The 21,272-nt window shown below is 43.8% G+C and overlaps 1 protein-coding gene across 2 annotated transcripts in view; it reads left to right on the top strand.

Annotated features, from left to right (window-relative positions):
- LOC119178584 (uncharacterized) overlaps positions 1–20,763 on the top strand; it is a 49,751-nt gene extending 28,988 nt beyond the window's left edge. Inside the window, exons 4-8 of one of the 2 annotated variants that reach the window (XM_075883904.1) lie at positions 5,231–5,394; positions 7,622–7,704; positions 7,794–7,871; positions 18,362–18,445; positions 20,246–20,763. In XM_075883904.1, the coding sequence (XP_075740019.1) occupies positions 5,231–5,394; positions 7,622–7,704; positions 7,794–7,871; positions 18,362–18,445; positions 20,246–20,388 (552 nt within the window). In that variant the 3' untranslated portion in view covers positions 20,389–20,763. The remainder of the gene's footprint in view (positions 1–5,230; positions 5,395–7,621; positions 7,705–7,793; positions 7,872–18,361; positions 18,446–20,245) is intronic. The other variant, XM_037429796.2, reaches the window with a different exon arrangement.
- Positions 20,764–21,272: the final 509 nt, after the last annotated feature.

The following is a 21,272-nucleotide window of genomic DNA, read 5'->3' as shown; positions in this document are numbered from 1 at the left end:
TCCCGTTCGAAAGCCCTCGCCGGTATGAGACGGAGATGCATCCGTGTACAAGGTCCACTCTCCTGTGGGTTCTTTCAGATGTTGCACTTGTTATTCGCATCATCTTGTTTGAATATCTCGATTCATGTGACGCGGTATTTGTTCGACGGTGATCTGGTCGAGCGACGCCCATGGGGGCCTGGTTCCTTCGAATGCTACAGGTGCAGCTATGTTGCAGCCTAATTCAACAGGGCGTACTCTTGTTAGGAATGTTTGGGCTGCATGAATTGTGCTTCGCGGTGAATTGGAGCGAGCTCCTCAAGGCATAAGAGGATTGCCGTTACTTGAACCAAATCAGAGTTTGCAAATGAGGGGTACCAAGCATAATGCGAGAAATCTAAAGAAGCAGGGTCTCGAGTTTCAATTTTTGAGTCTTAGTGATGCCAATATACGAATATTGATGAAATAGTCAAGAAACCTTTGCAGCGGTAGCAGAACTGGGATGGGACAAAAGCTAACCTAACTTGCAGCGTGTGCGCTTTTTAGTTTCTCTGGAAAATATTAGTGGAAAAGCACTACGTCACAAGGATCTTGTTGGGTTTTGGGCTGCGGCTTGTTCGGAATCTCTCACGGACGATGCCGAGACAGACTAGCAGCCATTTTTACTCTGCTGATGCCCGGCCGCAACTGCCTGATGCCAGGAGCTGGCACGTGCCATGAGGGCACTCGCGATCATCGTTCTCTCCTTCTATCAGTCGATGCTACCACTCCTTTATTGCCCCTTCCCTTCGGTAAAAAGTGAAGAAGATAACGTCCTACTTCATTACATTAGCCCACGCAACTGTCCTGTCTACCCATGGCGACGGCCTCACTGCACGTGTCACACATGACCATGTGGCGGCGCTGTGCATCCCCAACTCCTTGTGGGACCTCATGGGCTGCCGGACCTGGTAACTGCTGACTAGCACAGGGGTACTAACTCCACCACCACCCAAACATGGAGGCGCACCACACTCACACAGGTTGACATTGTCATGTGTACTTGTCGTTTTTTACCAATGAAGCCATCTGTACCATTCACATATGGATGGCTGCCACTCCTTTGCCTAGTAGTCATCGAATGCTGGCGACCTCGGCAGCCATGGGATTGCGACGTTCACATAAAAGGCTTGGCTGCATGCGCCTTCGGCAGCCATTTTTTGGCTTTCACTGATGTAGGTGCTACATCGGTTTTCAGAGATGCACACCTCGACATCGTTGTAGTTCCAATCTGTGTCGTTGCTGAACCATTTGGTGTACTTCCGTTTCGCTGAACAGCATTGTTTCTGACAAGGATGGTTCCTAGCATGGCCCCAGGTCTGTCCTCCCGGGCTTTTCGGGCTTTTGCCGCACACTCCTCTCGACATTTTCTAATTTCTCTGCCTCGTTGTCCAAAACATTTGCAACAAATCTATCGTCCTCAGCAATCGCGGCACTGTCCACCTCATGTACGACCTTTGCGTTGGCGGCGGCCATGCCCTCTACCACGTCTCATTCACCATCTCTGGTCGCGCCTTCGACTTCCTCGTAGTACTCGACTTTGTCCACGCCCTCCTCGACAATAATGTATGCGCTCACCACTGCTCCTTCCCAAGCATCAGTGACGTCGCCACCTCTTGGGTCCTCCTCGGCTCCCTATTCGTCAACAGCCACCACTTCAGCATATCGGAGCTCCTCTGTCTCTCCTCTGCCATCGTGGCAGTTAACATTCATGTAACTAACGCTACCGCAATCATTTTCCGCGTATTTTCCATCGCCAATGCAGTCGGCTGCATCCACATAACTTCGCTGACCAACGTGATTGCTCCATTTTTTTTTTACTTTTCCACCTTTCTTCTTCGTCTTCTGAACCCCCCTCCCCCCATTGTCGCCACTGGCTGCTCCTTGCGTGTCTGCGACGCCGTGTCGTCTCTGCAGAGCCTCTTCACACGATTTCCGCTGCTACGCCAACATCGGCGACGTCCCGCTCACCGGTCCTAGACTCACTGGCCTCTTTATCACATTCCTAGAACTCACCTCTATCCTCCACAATGATAGCCACGGCCAGAGGAGGCAGCTCAGCTCTCAGGCTCCCGAGGTGTCACTTGTACCTGCAGACGTCATTAGCATCCTGTGCCATAAAACCGCACGAGGCCAACTCGTCATGCGCGCTGTCTGCGCTAACCGCGACGTTAGCACTGGTGCATTGCTCCATCATTGCGTGTTAAGACTTTTTTCGCGGCAGCGTCGTCGATGACCATGGCGTGCATGAACGGGTTGCCAAGGGGAGCGTAGTAGCCATCGAGGTGGCTGTGCAGCCCAAAAACCAAGGTGGACGGTGAGGTGCGTATGGTGTCGAGAGGAATGTTCGGAGGAATGTTCTGTCCGTCCCTGCTTGCGTCCTTGATTCCGTCTACCCATCCGGGCCAACATCGGTCGGTCTATTCGTCGGTGCTTCTGCCGGTCCGACCATCCGTGCTTCCGTCCTACCGTGCATTTGTCCGGGTGTTCGTGCTTCTATCTTTCCATCCATGCGTTCGTCTGTCTGTCTGTCCGTGCGGCCTTCCTCCGTGGGCACGTTCGTCCATTCTGTCTGTCTGTCTGCCTGTCTGTCTATCTGTCCATGCGTTCATCCATGCGTCCGTCTGTATGTCTGTCTCTCCATCTGTGCGTCTGTTCGTTCATCCACCTGTCTGTCTGTCTGTCTGTCTGTCTATGTGTCTGTCTGTCTGTCAGTCTGTCCGTTTATCCTTCTGCATGTCTACCTGTCTGGCTGTCTACCTGTCTGTCCGTCTGTCTGTCTGTCTGTCTGTCTGTCTGTCTGTCTGTCCGTCTGTCTGTCTGTCTGTCTGTCTGTCCATGCGTCTGTCCGTCCGTACGTCTGTCTGTCTGTCTGTCTGTCTGTCTGTCTGTCTGTCTGTCTGTCTGTCTGTCTGTCTGTCTGTCTGTCTGTCTGTCTGTCTGTCTGTTGGCCCATTCGTGCGTCAGTCCGTGCATTCAGCATCTGTCTGTTTGTCTGACTGTCAGTCCGTGAGTCCATTTGTCTGTCAGTCTGTATGTCTGTCCGTCTGTGCATCTTTCCACCCGTCCTTCTGTCTGTCTGTCTGTCTGTCTGTCTGTCTGTACATCCATCTAGTGAACACTCCAAGTACCACCATCTCGTTTATTTTCATCATATATTCAAGTTTCAAGTTTCCAAGTTTCAAGTTTTATTATTTCCAGAAACAAGGTACAAAATCTAAGATATACATATGAGGGTCCCAGAGCCAGAGACTTTATTGGGACCCTCAGTTTGTCGATACAAATCGACGGTCAAATTTATACAGAGCAACAGAAAATTCCTACAATATACAGACATCAAAAGGCACCTTTATATCACAAATCAAGACAAAACACGCAACATGGTATAAAAAAACGAAGAACAAACGAGTCAAACAGGTAAACGATCACAAGTAAGGTTATTCGAGAAAATGATTTTTGACCGGCTTTTTGAACAAAGGAATTGAAGTGCAACGCTTAATGCTAGAAGGTAAAGCATTCCAAATGAATATCGCATTGAAAGTTGAAGTTTTTTGCCCATAATTAGTATGAGTGGGGGGTAACAGGAAATTTTTATCAGCCACAAACCTGGTCACATTATTAGTCTGCAAAAGATTAGATGTAATAATTGGGAATGCGAGTTGACTATACAGCAGTTTGTGGAATAAGGTCACAAGATTTAACCGAAACAAACGATTTACTGGCAAGGTATTGTAAGAGCGTAGTAATGTGTAGGTGTTCGATTGCGAAGAACTAAAAGTGACAATGCGGATTGACTAATTTTGAATGTGCTGTATTGATGATAAATGACAAGCATAAGTGTTGCCCCATGGGGCTACACCGTAAATAATATGACTGTGAATGAACGCAAAATACAGCGCCAGTAGAGCTTCACGGGAAAAGGAAGGGCGAGCTTTGATTAATGCGCGGATACCAAACGCCGTCTTCTGCTTAAGATGGTTAAAGTGACTGCGAAAGGTAAAAAATGGGTCAAAGTGTATGCCAATAAAGACGACATCAGAACAAGCAAAAATCGAATGAATACCAATTTGTATTAAGAGAATAGCAGATAATGACCTCTGAGCACTTTTAAACACGATAAACGTAGCTTTTGTGGGGTTGATAACTAAGTGATTAGTGTTGCACCAATTCATAAGTGCACGTAATGCAAGATTGAACTTTGAAACAAGAGCATCAATGTTTTTATAAGATGAAGATAGTGTTGTGTCATCAGCGTATAGAACAAACTGACCACAGTCAAAAGAGCTAAGAACATCAGGAAGATCATTCATATATAAAATAAATAGCAAAAGACCCAATACTGAGCCCTGCGGTGCTCCTTGGTTAACATATTTTGTTGTAGAGAAGGTATTTGCGGCATGTACTATGTACTGTCTTTTCAAGTAGGTAATTTGTTAAGAATGTGAGCGCAGGGCTTTTTTTTCCCATAGGACTGAAGTTTATGCAATAAGACTTGATGATTTACAGGGTCAAAGGCTTTAGTGAGATCTAAAAAAATCGAACCAACTAAATTTCCCGAATCGATTCTTTTTTATGTAGTCAGTGAGAGACTGCACAGCTAGACTTGTTGACCTACCTGGACGGAAACCAAATTGGCTGTCTGCAAGCAATTTAAATTTAACTAGACATCCATTCAGACGTTCAAAAAACAATGTTTTGACTAGTTTGCTGAGGCAGGAAAGAATAAAAATTGGACGGTAGTTGGAAACTGCTTGTTTATCACCTTTTTTAAAAACTGGAATTACTTTAGCTTTTTTTAAGAATACAGGAAAGAAACCCTGTTTAAACGTAAGGTTGATAATATGACACAGCTTATCGGAAACTAAATGTGCAACCAGTTTTAAATGCCTTACGCAAATGTCATCTAACCCAGGCCCTGTATATTTAAGATTAATTCATTATGTACCGCCATCTAGCAGACATTCCAAGGACTAAACGGTAGGTGGCTACCTACTACTGCTACTATTACTACTACTACTTCTACTACTACTACTACTACATACATCGGCACCGCACAACCCATTGCCAAGGAGCTTCGATCCCAAAAGTCAGTTTTTTGGCTGTCAAGGGATTCGGCCTAAGTAAGTGCAAGAACATGAATTGCAGAACAGTTTGAATATGTAGCCTCAAAGCGTTTTTATTGTCGTGAAACAGAAATGTTTGTTAATTACAGGCTATGCTACAAGATCGTCCCTTCGTATTGTACCAGCGGTCATTCGAACACGATGCTGGATTTTCCGGAGACCAGAAGTGTATCCAAGGCATCATGCTTGAGTTCTACCCTGAAGAAAAATATGCCGTGGGAGTTGTACATTGGCTTCTGTCTAAGTACTACAAGTAAGCGACTGAAGTATTTTATAACAAGATCCGACAAAGATGTGTATTGAGACCAGTATTCTATCATTCCAGCAATTATAGGCGGCGCAACAGTAGGTCGAAATGGTGGACAAGATGAGGATGAGGCGATCTCGCAAGCGTGCGCGTCTGGACTAGCAAAGGACGTCAGGCCCTCTAGTTTCGCCGTGCACTGTACTTCTTATCGCTAAGGAGACGCAGACATGTTTGAAGGCAAAGCAATCGGTCACATCATTTGCTCTGCAGATTGTTATCCCCATGAGTGAGCTTTGAAGGTGGCCTGCGTGGTGCCGCCTGCGTCGCTGGAATGACCGAATAGGTGACACTGCAATTACGCGTCAAGTCGTAGTTTTTAACCCCAATTGTTTTCATTACTCAAGTAATATGCGAAATGAGGTAAAAAAGAAGCCTATAATAATTTCCCTCAGCATGACAGCCCTTCCTCACAGAGCTAAAAAAATCTGCCTACGCAGTGACAGGGACGTTTTTGTTACACGACAGAAGAGAAATCACTTTCTTGAGTATCAAGAGGACACTGGTGAGAAAATTGGAATACTTGTGATAACACTGTGAAATCGTAATGAACATGCGGTATGTTCTTGCTTGTTTATTATGATTCTTAAATACACCTTGCCATAGCTGTAAGGTATTCAGTTTGTTTTCAGAAGTTTTCTGTGATGATCTCTGCATTGTAGTTTAAAGAGCATTTTATCTCAATTCCTGGAATGTGTAAAAGAAATAGCCGAAGTGACTTCTGTCCCCAAAAAACATACCCTTCAATATACTCTAAGTGACAAAAGCACTCTACAGTGCTTTGTACAGAGGCAGGAACTTGCAGAAGCACTAAGATGAATACGGTCTAAGCAATGAAAGCTCCGAGAAAGAGAAACGTCGAAATGAGATACAGATGAAACTGGCCCATGGTCAGCGGAAGCATCCCTGTGTTTTTGTAGTATCAGTTAGTTCAGCTGCATCGTCACTTTTACAGTGCGATAAAAAGATTCTGCCAAAAAATTATTGCTAGGAACCAATTTTTTGGTCAAAAAATTTCCTGCCATGAAAATGTTTCTCAAAATAGTTCGTTCCTCGTTCCCGCTAACATTCTTTTGCACGTGAAATCTACAGATCAGCCATGACACTTTGTGATAAGAAAGAGAGCACAGAGGGAGAGAGAAGGAGCATGGGAAAGGTAGAGAGCTTAACTAGACTACGTTCATTTAACTACCCAACACGTCGGGAGACGAAGGTAAGGAAGTAGAAAACGAGAGAGAGAAATTGGACATTGCACACCAAACAAAGTGCAGGGTATCACAGGCAGAAGCTCAGTGATGTTGCCTTAAAGAATTGTAGAAGGGCTCGTGTGGCTTTCATGGCAGATGTAGTGTGAGACCATGCACCCAGGATTTTTCCGAAGTAAAGGGACAACCATTCAGCCTCGTCAAAGCAATCAGAAAACTACGAAGAGAAAGCATGTATGCTTAAAGCTTTGGTTCATTATACAGAACGCTTGCAAGAGTTGAAAATACGTAACTGGCGCTTACAGAAGCGAACCAACGTTCGACCGCTCGTGATATTGCGGATTTTGTGTCCCCGCTCTTCCTTCGGTCTTCTGTATGCGACTGTGTCCACGATACTATTACATCCATTGTTTTTTTCTGTCTGGTGGACTTGACACTGGTGTTCCTGCTCTGCCAGTTGTGTAGACGTAACGGCAAAGGCGTGAAAAGTTCACTTGGGGATGTTTTCTTCATTAAAACTGTCAGCAAGCGTATCGCGAAAGAAATACTAAAACACGCACAATTTACAACTTGGCCTTGTTAGGGAGGATTTATCTGCTTGCACGAGTGCAATTATGATTGGGAGCCAAACTGTTCAAATGGGATTACACAAACATTCGACGGTGGCTGGTAACATCCGTATGAAATATGACCTGTGTGCGCAATTCGAAGTTGCATGTCATTGGGATTTGCATCGCTCGCAGTCTACGAGGCTCTATCTTCATGAGAACCTTCATAGCAAGTGAAGCATGTGTCGTGAGCCTGTTGCCTGCCTCACCTGTCCAAGTACATCACGAACTTTACATGATGCTTCTATAAAGTGAACTGCATGTTTCTGCTGCGTCCATGTTAGCACTAGCACCTGCTCTCGCTAAATTATGTGCTCTCAATGGTGTGTGTTTTTAAACAGCTATGATGATTTTCGCTTACAGAGTCAACGCAACCGCCTACCTTTTTTCGGAAACGACCGAAGGCTACAGAATTCCTAACGCGTATGCGCTGTCCCTAAACAGTGGTAAGTTGTGATGGAACGTCGTCAATTCAAAAAATCTTGACCAAACATGACAAAGCATTGTTTCTCAACTCTTCTTTTCATGACGAGAGGAATGGCAAGCGCACTGAAACATGGCACCGCATTTTCAACTGCTATCGTAGACTGCTCCTACAGCACAGCTTTGTCAAGTAAGAAATAGCATACTTCACAGAAAGAACTGTCGTACCCAAAAAGCATGCAAAGACGAGGTGCTATACACTTCTGTACGGCGTCAAAAAAGATACCGCTTGTTATTTTTCGGGAGTGACAAGCGATTCTTCAATTATACTATCATTGACTTTAGCCGATTTATAGGGGTCAAAGACTTTTATGGAAAGCCCCCGGTAAATGGTTGCAGAGGCCCGAAGCTTGAGTAGGCCAAAATTTGTTGGCTTTCGGTGGCCTTCTCGGCTCATTGGATGTTCATAATTTGGTTGTGCTTGTTCGATCTGAGCAACACAGACTCACAGTGTGCGCAAATGCTACCGTTTGTGATGACTACTATTGTGTAATAAACCTGGTTATTTTGATATAGGGTATTCTAGGATTACTTTGGAGGTTAAATTCTGAAGTTTCTGTCGCGTATAAATTTGGGTTACAGATGCATAAAACCCCGACTGGTGCAGGATTGCGTTTGTATGAACTGCGAATTTAAAGCCTGAGCTTTGCTTAATATTGAGGGTAGTGGTACGAGTGTACGACTCTGCATTGTATGGTGTGGTGATATTTCGTGAAACATGATCATGTAACCACCCACCCACTCCTATTCCTCATAATTTATGTGATATCTGGTCCTTCCGTATTTGCATTCCTACTCCTAGGTAGCCAGTAAGGCGGAGAACCGAGGCTTAGTCTGTAAGCTCTCAGGCTACCGTCTGGTAGTTTGTGACTTGGTGTACTAAATATACTAATCTTTAACACGAAACAATTTTATGTCGGGGCCAACCGCAGCTCCATGAAGCATTTACGTCCCGAATGTGATGTAAAACATTTTCAAACACGACTGCAGAAAAAAATGGCCCCGTATCTGCATGTCAATGTGCAAATGTCGTCGAAAGAGGATAGTCTTGCGTGTAGAGAGAGTGAACAAGATATTTGTTTGATGTTCTGTGCAAGAAAATCTGTGAATGGTATTCTGGAGGCGCTGCGTTAGAGTGCCTCGAGCGTGCAGGGAAGGCGAACGATAGCTAAATCACGTCACACGTGAAACATGAGGGCCATCTGGCAGTTTTGTTAGAAAAGAAAGCGCGTGGCTTTGAGGCGGGTGTGCGCGCCCATCTCAGAGGTGATAAGGTGTAGAACACAAGGTGACACGTAGGTGCCACCACCGTCTCATCTTAGCAAAGCGTTGGAAACACTCGCCTTTCCGTGCAAGCATTGCATGGTCAGGGCAGTGTGATAATTGGTACGGTCCTTAAAATTACCTATGTATGCCTTTTCTAGTGAAAAACGCACATGCAGAATACATACGTGCTGTTGTGGTGCCTCAGACATGCGCAATGATTACTTTTTTTATGACAATTTTACAAGCATGAACGTTCAATCATGAGCAACATTGGTGGGCGCTGAGGATGAGGTCGGCCATTTCAAAGTACCCGATGCCGTTAAGAGTGAACAAACAGACAAATGTACAGACAGACAAACAGACAGACAGACAGACAGACAGACAGACAGACAGACAGACAGACAGACAGACAGACAGACAGACAGACAGACAGAAGACAGACAGACAGACAGACAGACCAAAATTTTTGCGTCGAAGGTCCCCAAGAAAGACTACCGTCCTTATAAAGGCAGAAGAAAGTATTTCGCAACGGGGCGTCAAACCAGTGACCTCGCTCTCCTAAGCCCGCGTGGTCAGCACTAGACCACAAAACTACCTCTGGCGGAGAGCCCCGCCGCGGTGGTCTAGTGGCTAAGGTACTCGGCTGCTGACCCGCAGGTCGCGGGTTCATATCCCGGCTGCAGCGGCTGCATGTTCGATGGAGGCGGAAATGTTGTAGGCCCGTGTGCTCATATTTGTGTGCACGTTAAAAAACCCCAGGTGGTCGAAATTTCCGGAGCCCTTCACTACGGCGTCTGTCATATTCATATGGTGGTTTCGGGACGTTAAACCCCACATATGAATCAATACCTTTGGCGGAGAGCGTACAGGCAACCCATTTATATATACCATAGACCGCTGGTGGTCGTCAGAGCTCAGAAAGGTCCGTTCGCTTTAGTAATCAGTAGCGAGATGGCATGGCAAGCACGCGTTGAGCGCACGCGCCTCCAAATGGCGTGTTCGACGTGGTAAAAATGCGTGGAGATGCTCTATAGCGTGTTAGCTCACTGGCGTGCCCGCTTATCTTGGAATACGGGTGCTTGGTATCTATGGTGGTTCCGCTGCAACTTTGCTTTTAAGTTACAGTAGTTAGCACGTGAACGTCAATTTGCTCGCTGCCATGGCCGCGTTTACGAAAAAAGTTTGTTTTTCACACACGGAGTTAGAATCGTGACAGTTGTTTGTACACGCTAGTCCTAAGTACGTTAATTTCGAGCATGCTTTCTGGCTGAAATGTGCTCAGCAAGTTTCGAGATGCTCACCGTTCTTCACATGCTATTGCAATTTGTTACTGCAGCATTGATTCTTCGGCCTTGTGGCTAAACAATGCACATTGAATGCTCAACCTCTGCGAGAACACGTTTAACTTTCGCGTTTTACCTATTCAGAAAAGGACATATCAATCATGTTTTTTTCTTTGCTATTACATAGCTTTAGTGTTCGCAGTGCCTATAGTAAGATCCAAATTTATGCGATATATCCTACCGCCGTATCAGAGTGACTGAAGATTACTTCCACTTGTTTTGGGGATATAGATCGCGACAGTTCTTTCCACTGGCATTTATATGTGTGGATAGCTTGCGGCAGCACCCGCCGTACGTTTTCCTTCGCGATGTGGAGCCATGGCTAAGAAGACACGCTTATATGTAGCTACGTCGACAAACGCGATGTATGTGTGGTTAATTAATTGCTCTTGCACATCTTGTGCTATACTTTCCCCTGCAGCCTAACGGTGGGTGTGATGCGATTCTTGAATGTACAAGAAACAATTATAATCCATATGCTTCTGGAGAAGTGTACTTTGAGTCTATGTAATCAAGTGACCAAATATTTGATTTGTTCTGCTCCTGTACAATCACTCAAAAGCGATATTGTCTTTTGTTTCTGTGGTAATACAAAAGCGTTCTGGAAGATATTGGATGCTGTCCCAAAAAGCAACTGTCAGACTCTTGCTCTGTGCCTGATTTTCTTGCACTATTTCGCAGTAAAGCAAGCTTTTACATTTTGCGCAACTCGTACATGTTGTACCAATTCGACAAAATGGGAATGAACCGTGTACCAAGTACTGGTACAGGTTGTACCAGTACTTCGAATCAATTGTCAATGTCCGTTTGTCTTTATCCGGTATTTAAACATTCCCATTTACATGACCGTATAGCTATTCTGGAGTGTTTGGTCACTTCTTATGGAGCGTCTGGAGTAACAGCATAGTGTTGCGCCGCGTGCATTCCTTTATTGCATTCGCCGTCAAATGTCCTCGAAAACATTTTTCAATATATGTCAAGAGAACTTGCTTCTGTTAAGGCAACAAGAAGACATTCATAAAAAAAGGCTGATTTGTATGTAAACTTGACCACGCATAAAAACCTCAGAGATGTAGCCCATGTGCGGTGGGGCAGTTCCTACAAGCAAGACCAGGGCTGAAAGCAGGAAGGCTCTTGACAGCGAAAAAACAATTGAGTTGAGGAGAATGTTGTGCACTCAGACGCAATCTGGAGTGAACAAAGTTTAAAGGCTCTACAGTTCCAATGCAGAACGAAGGAAATGAAGAATAGTTCTTAGCTTGGCGAGTTCGTTTAGAACAACGGGATAAAACTTTGTTATCGTGGTCTCTTATTTGGTACTTTTTCGCCAAAATATATGTAGGCTAACTAGCACAGCTAAGAATTATTAAGCGATGAGCCCCGGGAAAAGTTGGTCAGGTACCGCTGTGGTGATATTTATTACATGAAGCGCGTCGCTGATATGATGTTATCGCTTCGACTACCCGCAAAGTTCTCCTCAATGTGGAACAACCTCATAGTAGGAAACCTGCCGCAAGCGCATCTGTAATGCGTAAACCACCACGGTAGCCGCAGTTTCGATATGAACTAGAATGCTTTAGACCCACCTACTTAAATTTAGGTGCAGTTATTAAACCCCAGTGGAGTCGAAGTTTTCGGAGCCCTCCAATACGGCGTCTCATAATCATGTCGAGATCTTGAGGCGCGAAACCACATATAATATTACTAAATGGAATTTAAGTGATGGAAGTGTGTGTGTGTGTGTGCCTGGCTAGGCAACTACAGCGGTTTGATGGTCGAGACATCTGTTTAGTTTTGTTCCACAAAAAATATCACAGGACGAGTTTCTTCGAACCCTAATAGCAGCAACTTGAAAGTTACATGGTATAGATAGGGAGCTAGTTTATTGGAAGGCCTGAGTTGGCGCTCTCTGGTCTGCTACTCAGCTCACAAAGAAAAATAGAAATGGAGGAAAAGAGTAATGAAAATGATGGGTACAGTAAGAGGTGATGCGTATGTAAAATAAAAACATATAGCACTGTGGTAATCCTAAACACTTGTGTGAAACACTTAGGTGACATCCCACAGGTCACCTAAGTACTTAGATGACTTCCCACATATCTCACAGTATTTCACAGGTTTAGCTGCTACACACAACAGTGCCCTCACTTGTGATTTAGAAACATTAATAAACTTTTGGGTGGTTTTAGCTGTGTGGTGAATAGATTGCGGAGGCATGAAATTGAAAGAAGAAGAAAAGACAGAGATAGAAATGTTCTATTAAAAAATTAGCCCCAAATCTGCATGTTACACTGCAAATGCCGTCGAAGGACGATAGTCTTGCGTCTGGAGAGAGTGAAAACATGTTTATTTGTTGTTCTGCGCAAGAAAATTGGTGAATGGTATTCTGGAGGCGCTGCGTGAGAGCGCCTCGAGTGTGAAGCGGAGGCGAACGAGTGCGTCGACGCACGTTAGACACGAGCGCCATCTGGCAGTTATGTTTTAAAGTCAAGGCATGCGCGTCCGAGGAGAAAGATGCGCGCCTGCGTCGGAGGTGATAAGGTGTAGAACGCAAAGCGACGTGCAGGTGACACCATCGTGTCGTCTTAGCATAGCGTTGGAAACACTTACCTTTTTGAGCATCGCGTTGCACTCTCAACGCAGCGTGATAAACGCTACAGTTTTTACAGTTACTTGTTTGCGCCTCTTCTAGAATTAAGGCACACATAAAAAACATCGACGTGCTGTTATGGCGCCTCAGATATGCGCAATGATTCTTTTTTATTTGACATTCGCACAACTATGAAAGCTCAACCTTGAGCAATATTGGTGGGTGCTGTGGATGGTACGGCCGTTTGGTGCCATTTAGGGTATTGTTAAGAGTGTACAAACAGACAAATGTACAGACAATCAGACAGACAGATCAAAAGTTTCCCGTCGAAGGTCCCCAAGAAAGACTATCATATTTAATAATCTTTACCGTGAGTACCGATGCTTCAGCAAACTCGCCCAGAACAATGCCTGATGTTAGTGGTTGGATTGCAGCAGTATATTGACGGAACCAAAGCTCAACTAGAAATACCAACAGTAGCGTCTACAGTTTATTGGTCACTGTGGCATCACTGCACCTTAGCAATGCCCACATCTCGATATAAACTGGGTACCTCCCGATGAAGGCAAAGCGAGGGCCCGCTGCTCAAAATCGGGTAGGTAGGTAGCCCGTGCAAAATTGGGTAGGCGTAGGTAGCCCGTGCCTGTGTCCTGCTTTATAGCCCATCAGTGAGGCTCTTCTTTCCTTGCGAAAATGCGCATGATAATGAAGTGAGAAGTCTCAGAGGTGTTTATCTCCCCTGATTCCCATGGCATCTAAGAGTCGTTCTTCCCCTTGCCTGACGACTTGTGGGTGGTCCTCAATGTCTAAGCTTAGCAACATGATGCCTCATTGCTTCGCGTTCATATATGTGTTTGGCTCTTTCGTATTGTTGGGGAACGCCCAAGTATTGTCTTTGAGGTGCGGCCACTGATTCCAGTGTTTATGTCTATCGGAGTAGAGGTGTGAGTAACAAAGGTTATCAGCGATTGGGCTTGGAAAGATCTTCGAAGTGGTCACCGTTCTGTCGCCTACTGTTTGTTCAGTAAGGAGGGTTATTGGAGGTGGCAATGTTGACATCCTATTCTACAGCGTTTGTTCATTTCATTGTATTAAATGCGAAGCACTTTAGCGAACTTCGGTGAATTTGAGCGTATCTATCTATCTATCTATCTATCTATCTATCTATCTATCTATCTATCTATCTATCTATCTATCTATCTATCTATCTATCTATCTATCTATCTATCTATCTATCTATCTATCTATCTATCTATCTATCTATCTATCTATCTATCTATCTATCTATCTATCTATCTATCTATCTATCTATCTATCTATCTATCTATCTATCTATCTATCTATCTATCTATCTATCTATCTATCTATCTATCTATCTATCTATCTATCTATCTATCTATCTATCTATCTATCTATCTATCTATCTATCTATCTATCTATCTATCTATCTATCTATCTATCTATCTATCTATCTATCTATCTATCTATCAAGCTGCTTACGTTTCAGTACACTCGTGCGTGGTCACCCCCTTCACTTGGCGTGAACCCAATTGAGCATTGGAGGGTAAAATGGTTCGACGAATATGACGCGCTGGTCAAGACCTGAATAGTGCCAGAGTCCTACGGCGTGTGTCGTCAAACACTTCCTTACAGACAGTGGCACATACCAACGGGTCGGTATGTATGTGCTGCTGGTATGCGGGTATATTCCACAGTGATTGACACTTAGTATCTACTGAGGAACGACAAGAACACGCATGGGAAATTTTAACTCACGAGGTTTAAGTAATACCTGAAATCGGTAGCGTCAACCCGACGAATGCAAATAATCAATGTCAGTGTCCCAGCTGAATTTGAAGCCAACCATTATGCATGGTAATGCAGCACTTTACCCCAGAGCTATGCCAGGTCTCGGAACTACTTTTAAATAGATGTTAATCATCGTGAAACGCCAATTGTAGTTGCAGTGCTGCCTACCCAATCTTATAACCATTACATATGTAATCCTTCAATACAGGCGTCACGCTGGGTTAACATCAATTGTGGTTAGTTGCCATGCGCTGAAGTTGATTTTTATAGCAGTGTCTAGGGCTAGCATCTTCGCGAGAATCAGCGCTTAATATCAGCTTCTGCTGTTGCTAATACGCACGTTCCAGTTCACATCGTTGCGCAAGTGCAAACAACTGGTTTTATAAACATCTGCAACTCTTCAACATATGTTGGTGTGTGCAAAATTTGTACATATATTTAGCGTCATTCCATGACGTGTCGCGCAATAAAAAAAGTGCAACACGGTGATCTTACCTCTGCATGATTCGCATACCGTCGAATCCCAAGTTACTCACGTGAGATAAGCCAATTTTTGTGACCATGTATTCTCTCTTGGCATGCGCAAGTACGTCATTATTGCCCCTGCTCACTTTGCTGAGTCTTGAGCTAGCGCACGCGCAGTTTCATTGCCCAGGATAAAGAAGTGGGTGTGCGACTATGTAACGTAATGGTCATGCTCTCCACCAAAGGTGGTAACAATACTTATCGCCTCCTTAGAGGCGCTTCCATTAGTGAACTTACGAATTGCGGTATTTGCCTCTTCAATCTCCATGACCACTATTGGGAATATTGCTTGGAGCAAGCGACGTTTATTATGAAGGAAATATCTTTATATTCAACTTGAATTTCTAATGTGGAAGGCATTACTATACTTAAGCTCAACGAGATGGCGCTCTGTGCTGGGTATCTGTGACGTACGGTGAGTTTGAAAAGGCGTTGCTCAGAAACTACAACGTTTTCGTCCTGGAAGCACGCAAATGGAATTTCCCGCCGTTTATCTTTACAAGCGAAGCTCCTCAGGCTCGTATAATGTTCGTTGACGTGATGGTTGTCGTAGATCCCGTCGAACCAAAACTGAGGTGTTACGCACACCATACATGGAGCATTCATGGCGTACATATGGTTTAAAAACAGACGGTACTCTGTCCGTCCTTCTGTACGTCCGTGATTGCGTCAGTTCATTCATTTGCCCGTGAGTCCGTCTGTCCATACGTCCATGCGTCTAACTGTCCGTCTTTCATACTATTCAGTGACTTCAACGCAGACATTATGGCCTTAGGACTCAGCTTCGCTTCATTATCAGCATTCACTTTGTCGATAGGCAGCTAATTTTTACCCACCATATGTGACAGCAATGATGAATGGTGTCCAATTAAGTGTGATCAGTTCTTGTGCCTAATTTCTGTTCTAACTTGCACTAAAGAGTTGTTAAAATTATTTAGATAAATTATAAAAACAATATTTGTAATTGGTAAATATCAACAAATATAACAAGTTTTAAATTATTGCTCCGAAACAAAGCTGTCTACGTTTTATAGCGCGCCTAATGGCAAAATAAAAAGTTCGAAATCAATTGAATTCAAATTACCTTCGTAGGTTTGTGATGAAAGATCTGTAAAGAGGAGTTTAGTCGAGTCGACGTTTCGAGGAGCAGACTTGTCTTCCTTAAAACTCGGCAAGTGGACTTGTCTTCCTCAAGGCTTGAACAGTTCATATATAGCCTTCAGAAAGAGAAGCTCGCTTGTGGAAACGTTGGATGAACACAACCCTGTTTACGGATTTTTCGTCGCAAGGTTCTATCTCCCCGTTGGTGTCGTTTTCTGGACTTCTCGGGCCTGAGGAGGTAGAGTTACTAACTACGATGCTGATTGTTGTGGACCCAAGCACCAGCTCTAAGGCCTCTTCGAAATTTCGAGTTTTAAGGATGGCACTTGCTAGCAGGTAGCTCTCTTAATTTGAAGCCACCATTGTCATGTGCCAACCATCTGCGTATTAGGCCACGTGTATGTTCACGTCATTAGTTTTAGCAGAGTGTGACGTTGGGTGAGTTGGTGCATAGCTTAATAAAATATTGGCGGCGCAACTGATACTAGCAAGGCGAAAACATCTTGGGAATCATTTATGAAATTTTTTGAGCTGTGGCAAAGTCTCCATAAGCCAAACAGGACGCTTTGTTAATGATGGCCTTAGGGGACATATATTATTAATTAAGAATGGTGCGGGTTCATACCTGCCTTTACATTGTGCTTCGCGCGGCTGCACACCACTGTTCCAAGAAACACGTGTGTTAGGACGACGCAGGAAAACGCTAGCACGTGAAGTACTGGAGGCATATCACATACAAAAGAAGGGTAACAAATGCGTCAGTGTGCCGTCGATCACTTTGTTCAAGAAGGAGTACTTGTTTATAGATAGCGCTGTGCGATAGCTTTCTTCTGTTGGGGTTTTCGTGCGTAAAATGCGATAGTCGCTTGTGCTGCGCCAACTCTTAGTGCGCATTCTCAAAATATTGATTATTGGAATATTGCGGCTAGTTGCTTATAGCAAGGGTTGATAACCTACGACTCGTGGGTTGCATGTGGCCCTCAAGCCCGTAATATGCCAGCCCCCGTCAAAAATTTGAATCACTCCTCCCCCTTTCCTGCCCGAACTCCCCTTTCCCATAGAATTTCCTATAAATACACTAGAGAGAACTAGAGGGAACTCTGGCGCTAGTGTGCACGGGAGCTGCAACGCATGGTGCTTTAGCGAGCATGAAAATAATGGGTAGTACACGGATTTGTCTAAACTTTGTACTTCTAGCTCCGAATGTGTTTGTGTGCTTGAAGCTGTTTTGTAAAAAAAAAAACTGCGAATCTTCAGCGTTTCCGCTTCACCACCATGTTGTTTTAGGCTTACCATTTCAAATGTGGTCAGAAAGTTGAAAATGGTTTGTTTTTTCCTTCGAAACAAAACCAAAACACAGGAATAAATGAGACTACAAGTGCGATTTGTCGCCCGCATGCAGGAAGACTAGGCAAGTTCGTGTATTAATTATCATTACCATAGTCACTGAACGATAGCAGCGCCACCATCTAGTTAGTTTTAGGAGAGTTAAAACTAACCAGATGGTGGCGCTGCTATCGTTCAGTTCATCGCCTTTTCGTTTGATGAATCTTATTTCACAGGCGGACAGACAGTTTGATTGTCAAAAATGGTTAAATATATCTTCAATTTATCTTTGTACCCCATGTTCCGGCTTGGCTAGAATACAGCCAAAATTTACTCAGAAAATGGCCAGTTTTGTATACGTGATTGTCTATTCACTGAATGTAGTTTTCTTAGAATATAAAGCCACCTCTCCCATCTCCCTGTTTATTGGCCGTGTGGCCCATGGCCTTGTCGGCTTCGTGTAACTTCACTCTCTACCTACAAACGTAGCTGACCCTAAGTTTGGAGTATAAATGTTTCCATGTAAATATGACGTCCCAATATCAGAGTCATAATGCCTTGCCATGATTTGTGTTTATTGATGTGATAGCAATGATATTCTCGCTACCTAAAGTGTATGCAGACAATGATTTTAAAGACTTTGGCTGCATTTCTTTGCAGTGAAGACACTTGATACGCAATATACGTTCGTGGCTAGCGAATACGACAACTGTGACATACTGCGAGTTCGCCATCAAAACAATGGTAAGCAAAATTTTTCGAATGATGTAAAAGTGTGCCTAGTTTTTAGACACGAGCGCTCGTGTCTTTCGTGTCCTTCTTGTCTCTGTGTCGTGATTTTGTTTTCGCGCTATAACTATCGTCATGCCATACCAACTAGCCCATGCTGCCACACTTCGTAATGGAGTTTCATAGCGTTCACTTCCAAAGCGGTTGGTTCGCGGTTCGCCCTGTAGTGTCATCCGGAAGCCATCACGTCTTTTTTTAACAATAAAGATGTACCTAAAGAAGGTACTCGTTGTCACATCGGTATTTATTTTGAAGGGCACTCCCAGTTGAAGCTGCGGAGGGCACTCTGGCCCCTCGTTTAAACCCGGTGTAGGTGAAATGGTCAAGCATCCACCGTCGCTTTTGTGGGAAGTACGATGAAGTTGTTGCCGTGGGTCTGCCAATGAATTGCATACGCGCGAAGTTTATTGCGCTTGGCAAATTGAAGTTTCAAATAGTATGTTTTGCCTATGAAATATCACCAGAATGGAGCTAATATAGCGAAATAACTTAGGTTTAATTCTTGCAGTAAAAACCCTTATAAAAACAGGTGCTTCAGCTCCCATCGAAATAAGCTTAATTGGCTTTACTCTACACACATGGCTGTCAAACTTCATATATGTATGATTCGTGGAACTTCGGAGCTTTAAATGTGTGTTGTTTGAAAGAAAAAAAGTAACATTTGTAGGAGATGTCGAAATATTTCCGTAGGTAATTGACTTGATAACGTAGCAGTAGAGTGTTAGCAGTACTGAACAGCTGCAGGGAGCACATAGAGTTCAGAAATTCGGTAGTACTTTAACGTCATTGAGACAGCAATCAAATAAAAACTTATTATATTTATACTGTATTGCCGAAATTTCCATGAAGCTATTTAATGTGCTAGCTTCTGTCATACAAACTACATCCGCCGCCACGCGCATGTCCCACTGTCCTCTACAAGAAATTGCTTTACAAGAACTTCTGTTCTTCACCATGAAACTATTGGGTGAGGAACAGAACAGATTATGTTTTCCTTCAACACTAAATAAATTTATTCTGTGCGAAGAGAACATACGGCATCTTTCTGAAAAGTAATTGCGCCAACTAATTTTACAAATACCAACAGAGTTTCTCTGTTTGTTGAGAATGTGTGTTTCTCACTGAATTTTCATTGCTTCGATTTGTGTATTCCAACTTATTGTTGTGCCAAGTGCAAATTCTCGTTAACGTTATTGCTTCTGCTATTATTGTTCGGGTAGGTTGCACCAGCCAAGCTACCCATATGCAGCTTATATCTTACCATGCTGTTTAAACATGTTTTTCTTTATGTGGGAGTAAAGTTCACATTAAAAAAGTTCACTTCTTTACCGGTGAAACACTGCGCGCGGGAATGCCAAGTTGAATAGAGATATTGAAACGAGTGCAGCAAAAATACAATATTGCGTTGCAGCTTAATATTTTACCAAACAGTGGCATGACACAAAACTTTTTGCCACACTTTCCCAGTATGCCAGTTTCATAGCTAAGCTGTTTGACTGCTACTGTTCATTCTCAAATAGCCTAAAACCGCAGCCATGCTTGTCTCCTCAAAATACTTGAAACACGAAAGTACAACAAAAGCTGGGAGGTAACTTGACAATAACATAGGATGCCTGCTTAATTCCCTGTTTTTGTTACGCGCTCGCATTTGAAGTGTAATGGATCCCTAACTCGTCCAATCAGTCATTTTGCCGGTTCAATTTATCATTAAAAGGGTAAGCCTGTAACGCTTGCTTTTAATGGTTTTACATGCAGGTTGTGAATTGTGGTCCCTAATAGAAAAGGTCAACGAAATCAGCAGCCTGTGTCACTTCATCTATGACCTGCTGTGTGGCCCTGAAAAGTACATGATCTACGATCCAGAAACTTGTGGGAATGTCCCATTGTGGCTTCAATAAAACATTACAATATTGTAACGGCTAGACGACAAAAAACAGGTGTATTTACTCTATTTGCACAAACAAAGTAATTTTGGCAGCAACAGCCAAGATGGCGCAAGCAAGAGACAACCCATCCTTCTCTCTTTCATCCTCTGGTCAGTGACACAGAACATTTTCGAAATAGGCTGAGAAAATGCGAAAGACAACTGAAGAAAAAAAGGTGTCTTGACCAATAAAGTGGAGCGAAAACAGATGTTTACTACCTAAAAAAAATAATTAAATTGTCCATGTTCGGCAAACGTTCGTTTGGAACACACCAGACACAAGCTTTTTTCTCGTTTCCACGCTTTGTTCTCCTCTGTGTTTAATAAAGTAATCAACAAACTCCCCGGCTACAGTTGAATTGTTCGATTGAATAGCATTGTAAAATGGACGAACAACTTTACCAGTACGACTCACAAGCGTAAACTGAAGAAAAACTAAGGTGCACTTGCTTAAAACACTAATCACACATGATTAGCGCCACACTAACCAGCTCTACAAAATCAGCTTTCGTCATTTAAGATCCTTCTGCCTATGATCGCACTGGCGAGTTGCTCTCCGTGTACTTGTCAAGTTTGCTAGAAAACGACACACGTCAAACATTTTTCATTTCGCTTTTAATGGCGTGCATGGATCATCTCACCCAAACCAAGCATGAATTTGGGTGAAAATTGCACTAACACCAACATGAAATACTTCTCGGTGAGCAGGCATAACGGTGAGCTGAGGTACCGGTTCGGCAGTAGCATTAGTGTTATCTAGCCGCACGTGATGTTAGCTTCCTTAAGACGTATTCGTATCTTGACGGTACGCCTGTCGCCGATAAACGTGTCTTTGTCTTTGAAGAATGGTTTCCAGGA

The sequence above is a fragment of the Rhipicephalus microplus genome, chromosome 1 (assembly GCF_043290135.1).
Source record: "Rhipicephalus microplus isolate Deutch F79 chromosome 1, USDA_Rmic, whole genome shotgun sequence".
NCBI classification, from domain to species: Eukaryota; Metazoa; Arthropoda; class Arachnida; order Ixodida; family Ixodidae; genus Rhipicephalus; species Rhipicephalus microplus.
The sequence above is the reverse complement of the archived record's forward strand: the minus strand, read 5'-3'. Positions and strand labels throughout refer to the sequence as shown.